At 35.5% G+C, this 6,133-nt stretch overlaps 1 protein-coding gene across 1 annotated transcript; it reads right to left on the minus strand.

Annotated features, from left to right (window-relative positions):
- Positions 1–356: 356 nt before the first annotated feature.
- On the minus strand, positions 357–791 carry LOC146886322 (uncharacterized). Its single transcript, XM_085673395.1, has one exon. The coding sequence runs from the start codon at positions 789–791 to the stop codon at positions 357–359; it is 435 nt and encodes a 144-aa protein (XP_085529521.1).
- Positions 792–6,133: the final 5,342 nt, after the last annotated feature.

Consider the following 6,133-nt stretch of genomic DNA (forward strand, 5'->3'; position numbering starts at 1 on the left):
GAACAACTTTAGTACCATTCATTGTGAAGACTCTTCCGGTTGTCTTTGGTCTTCCAAGTTTATTCTTTCCTCTGTTGCTGCTTCCCCACTTCCTTGCTCCTTAATTAACTCTTTGCATTCATTACGATAATGACCCAACTTCCCACAATTGAAGCAAGTTATAGTCCTTGTGGTGCAATTTCTTGATAGATGAGGTCCTCCATAGTGGAAACATTTGATAGGGTTGGTTATGCCTGAATTATTGGCAGGATAGGAATGTTTTTGTCCGGAAGAGTTCCACGAAGCATGAGATGGACGTTGGTAGGGTTTCTTATTATTAAGATCATTTCTTTTGTGCCTCAAAGGCCCTCCTTGCTCTACTGAGTTTGCCTTGCTTTAGTATCATCCTCATAAATCCTACAACGATTTACAAGAGTAGGAAAGGAAGAAATCTCTAAATAACCAACTGTTTGTTTAATATCAGGTCTTAGTCCACTTTCAAACTTGGAACAACGGAAGCATTCATCAACTCTATCATGAAAGTAAGGACAAAACTTTGACAACTCGTCAAACTTTGCTGCATATTCTCCTACAGACATGATTCCTTGACGAAGATTAAGGAATTCAACTTCTTTCCTCCTTCTAAGATCCTCTGGAAAATATTTTTCAAGAAACTTTTGTTTGAAGGCTTCCCAAGTAATTTGTCTCCCTTCATCCTCCAATTGTTGTTTTGTAAATCTCCACCAGTTTTCAGCTTTCTCAACGAGCATAAATGTAGCAAATGTGACTCTATATGCATCTGCACACGTCATTGTAATGAAAATTTTCTCAATTTCTGCTATCCATGATTGAGCACCTTCAGGATTAAATCCTCCTTTAAATTTTTATGGATTGTTCCTGCGAAAGGTTTCTAATCCTTGATTTTCCATGGGTTCAACATTTTGTTTTCGGCTCATATTTTCCAAGTCAATTGTCATTCTTTCCAATATCTCATTGGTAATGTTTGGTCCGTTATCCATCTTTTCCTGAAAGAATGAACAATTTCCTTAGTTTTCTTTAGATTTTTTTTAACTATTGTTAAAACTTATCCTTACTACAAGTATTAATTGTTGTTATTGCTTACTTTTATTAGTCTACTTATCTTGCATTTCTCTTTTATAAGAAAAATGTAAGAACAAACAACTTGCACCTCTACTTACTAGTAGAGACTACAAACATGGAACACACCATATCCAAGGTTTTGACAGAAGGAATTACTCTGATACACCACTAAATGTGATGCCCCAACTACTATACTAAATAATTATTATTTGATAAAAAGATATGGAATTAATTTTTTTTTACCATAAGATTATCCTTGAGAGAACATTAATAATAACATAACTTCATATTCATATATATAGTTTACATCTCTATAATTGTTCATGAAATATTACAAAAATATATATTTGTAAAATATTAAGAGTCCTACATCATAATAGAAGATTTATCTATATTTTTAATATCTCCTAAAGATATTAATAGAAATTATCCATGAGTCAATCTTCAGAAGATCCACTAATAATATCCCGAACAACTCTCACTGAACAGGTTCCTCTTCTGCTCATGCAACAGGTACATATGAAAGAAAAATATGAAAGGATAATAAATGAAAATAAGTTAAATGAAAGTAAATAGAATAATATATGAGTCAAAATAAATAAAATATTAATATAAAACCCATGAGTTTATCAAGATTAATATAAAAAGAGCTTAACCTCACTCCCCCTTACCTTATTGATTGAAGGATACACTAATAATATTTGAAGAGGACTACGATTTCTTTGAATCTTTGCTCTAAACTTTCTTTCCCTCTCTTCTTTCTCTTTCTCTCTCTTTATCTCTCTCCTTTCTTTCTCTTTCTCCTTTTCTTTCTCCTTTCTTTCTCTTTCTCGTTTTCTTTCTCCTTTCTTTCTCTCTCTCCTTTCTTTCTTTCTTTCCTTCTCACTTTTTTTTCTTTCATGTAACTTCTTCATTCTATATGTATATATAAGCTTATGCATGTGCTAAACTCATCATTACTCACATTAATGAAGAGATAATCCTTATCTCTTCATCTTATCTTCTTTTTTTTTCTTCTTATCTTCTTATCTCTTCTTTTTTTTCTTTTCTTTTTCTTTTTTATATTTTTTTATCTCTTTTAGAAAATTCTTCATATTTTTTTTACACACACCAATTTAATTAAAATATTTTTACCTAATATATATATATTATTAGTTTTGTTTTGTTCTTATTATTATTTTCAATAAGTAAAAATTATATCATGATAAAATATATTTTTAATGTTTAAACTACATCCTAATAAAATATGAAACATTAGTAAAACTAGAAGTTTTTCTAAGTGTTTTATTTAAAATAAGTGATACAGTTTATTAAAAATATGGATGTTACAACATGTATGGTAATTAGAACTTTATATGATTAGTTTGATTGAGCAGTATCCTTCATCTGTGTATCATCCTGGATTTGTGTGTGGTAGCTATATGTATTGTTGATTTGTTTGATTCAGTTATGTTGGAGGGTTCATATGAGCTATTGGGAAGCCTTCCATATGTCTGTTCGATTGAAGTGTGTGTGTAGCATTTATATGTTATTTTGGATTGTCATTGGATGCTTATTTGTGAGCAAGAGATTATTGATGACATGCACATACATTGCTAATGCCTTGCAATGCACTTTTTATGCCTTTTGTGTATGTTTTATTATGACTTTGATTGAGATGTTAAATTTGAATTTTCAGTTTTATTATTCTCTTCAATTGGTTGATTTTTTGAATTGGTTCTAAAATTGTTTTACATTATTGGTTCATCGATACATGATTGATCATTATTCCTATAATGGATGATTTAGTTAGTAAACTTGATGGGGATGTCCATGACATTGACAAGGACAATAGTTTTAAAGTGAATAATAAGGTTGAATATGTGGTTGATAAGGAAAGTGTTGAAGTTAATAAGAAAAAGGAAAAGTCCACAACATCTGACGGTTGGAAATTTTTCACTAAGATTGGCCTTGGTGAGGATGGAAAAGAGATGGCACAATGTAATGGTTGTAATAAAAAATATATTGATGAAGGATTGACCCCAACATGGGATTGAGGCACATGTTTAAGAAGACTAAGTATGTTTAGAAAGGAAGTTCATTAATGCTTCATCTCTTTCATTTGTGTTTGTTATTTTTGATTCCCTAAGTTGATTGAGTTGAACCAACCTTAGTTGACTTGTTGACCTTTGACTAAGTTTGACTTGTTGACTAGAGTTGACTTGACTTAAGCCAATATGCTAATCTATGTTTATTTTCTTTGTAGGTTAATTAGGAGTAAGAAAGCAATGCTAGGTGGCGCATGGTGATTGGGGAGCATAAATGATGTGGGAGAGAGAGTAAAGCAAAGGCATAAAGCATAAAGTAAAATGAAATTAGGCTTTTTAGCACACTTTGGCCACTTTTTGGAGACATATGATGATGGACGTCCTTGATGGAGAATTGGAAGGAAATCCATGGAAGATAGCAAGAAGAAGATGAAGTGCAGCAGAATTAATGATAAATCCATAGAAGGCTCTCGACAATGGAGGTTTTTGGTGAAAATGAAGAGTAGAAGTGCTGCTATGGTATGGAAGGTGGCTAGAGGAGATGAAGAAGAAGGATAGCCATGCATGCTCTTAAATTAATAGAAGTGTGGAGTGATCTCAACACTAGCATCTATTAGCAATTCAAGAGTAACCATTACAGTAATTGAATGGCTCTATTTATAGGCACATGGCCGACCAAATGAGAAGGAAATGCAACAAAGATGAAATGCAAATGTAGCTTGGAGGAGAAGCTTGATTGTAGACCATGTGATGTAGGAGATGAGTCTTGAAGATGCCAAGTGGCATGTCACACTCCCCTTACCCAAGTCACACGCTCCATGCTACCATCACATTCTCCTTGCTTGGCTTATGCTTTGCTTGCATCCAAGTGTAGAAAGAGCTAAGGATTCTCGACCAAAGATAGGAAATTGGGCTTGGCCCAATTGTTCCCAAAGTGTTCTAGATTATTTTATTGAAAGCAAAGCCTAAACAATGCCCTAATTTAAATCTAAACTACTTCCTTCATGCATCAACTCATATTTTAGAGATTTCTTTAGCCCATGTGAATAATGTAAAAAGCCCATGTTTGACTTGATCATCTTGTGAAAGGCCCATGTGAATCTTCCTCGTCATGCTTCTAGTGATTGGGCCTTGATGTGGACTTGGGCTTGTTGATGCACTTGAGCTTGGGCTTGTTGGGGTCAATCATCCTCTCCTCCTTGAAGAGGATTTGCCCTCAAATCTTTGTGGTCATCCTCTTCATTAAAAATACCTACAAAAGGAACCAAATCAGTAATATTGAAGGTAGGATGCACACCATATTTCGCAGGAAGATCCAATTGATAAGCATTGTTATTGATCTTCTTTATGATTTGGAATGGACCATCACCTCGGGGACTAAGTTTGAATTTTCTTAGGTTAGGAAATCTTTCCTTCCTTAAGTGCAACCAAACTAAGTTTCCTTCATTAAAAGACCGAACTCTCTTGTCCTTATTTTTAGAATGAGCAATCTTTTCAACTTGGACTTGAATTTGGTTTTTAACCTTCTTATGAAAATCTTTTATGAACTTGGACTTAGAAACCCCTTCTTTATGAACAAAATCAAAAGAAGTTGGAAGAGGTAATAAGTCCAATGGTGTGAGAGGGTTAAAACCATAAACTGCCTCAAAGGATGAGAGTTTGGTGGTTCTACGGACCACTCTACTGTAAGCAAATTCAATGCGGGAAAGATACTCATCCCAAGATTTATGATTCCCCTTAAGCAAAACCCTAAGCATTATGGAAAGGGATCTATTGACTACCTTTGTTTGCTAATCAGTTTGTGGGTGACAAGAGGTAGAGAAAGAAAGTTTTGTTCCTAGCCTAGACCACAAGGTTCTCCAAAAATGGCTTAGGAATTTAGCATCCCTATCAGACACAATTGTTTTGGGTAAGCCATGGAGGCGAACCACTTCTCTAAAGAACAACCTTGCTATGTTGTTAGCATCATCTACTTTGTGGCATGGTATAAAATGTGTCATTTTAGAAAAATGGGCCACTACCACAAATATAGAGTCAACACCCCTAGAAGTCCTTGGAAGCCCTAGGATAAAGTCCATGCTTATATCCTGGTGGAGCTCCAAAGGTGCATGAAGAGCTCCATGGGCAGCGGAAATGGATGAAGGAATGGAGGCAAGTTGGAAGGCACTTGCAAGCAATGGAAGGTGAAAGAGGTGATAGGATTTCCTAATCTATGCTAGCCTAAGGAAGGTGGCTAGAGGTAGAGAGAGGAAATCTCTAGAAAGTGGTGACTCTCAAAGGCAATAGAGGGAGGAGTGCTCTCAACTCAAGTTGCATCTATTGCATAAAATTTCAAGAGTGTCTACAAATGAGTAAAATTTTGGCTTTTATATGAAGCCATTTACACATGAGAAAAGTGAGCCCTTGGATGGAGTGAGCCTTGATCTTGGCCCTTAGATCAAGCTTGGAGAAGGAGGCTTGATCTTGACCATTGGATGATGCCTTGGAAAAGGAGGAAGCATTCCTAACCCTTGGATGCTTTGGATCCATGAGGTGTAGGAAGAAATGTTGACTTCCACTTAGTCCACCTTGGCTCTTTTAATAGCTCATGGCCAAATCTCTTATTGGGCTTAGTCAAGCCCAATTTTATCAATTGAACTACTCATTGTTTCACTTATTATTCTAGAAAGCAAAGCCTAAACAATGGGCCAATATTATTGCTATTCTATTGCTCTTTGAGAAACCTCTTCAAATTTTCACATCTTCTTTGGCCCATGTGAAGAGTATGAGAAGCCCATGTGGGTTTGGGCCATCTTGAATGAAGCCCAATTGGATCTTTTTTTAGCATGCTCCTTGTTATTGGGCCTCTTGATGGGCTTGGGCTTGAAGGTGCATGTGGGCCATGTATTGGGCCTTGAGCATGATTTGGGCCTAGGCGTTGACCCAAGCTATAAGCCTTGTTGGGATCACATCATATCCTCCCAAGGGGTGGAAGCAACAGACAAAGGAGTATACATCCCTGTAGGCATTGCGCTAGACTTAGCATG

The sequence above is a fragment of the Vigna unguiculata genome, chromosome 5 (assembly GCF_037176805.1).
Source record: "Vigna unguiculata cultivar grain cowpea cultivar isolate G323 ecotype 2 chromosome 5, ASM3717680v1, whole genome shotgun sequence".
Taxonomy (NCBI): Eukaryota; Viridiplantae; Streptophyta; class Magnoliopsida; order Fabales; family Fabaceae; genus Vigna; species Vigna unguiculata.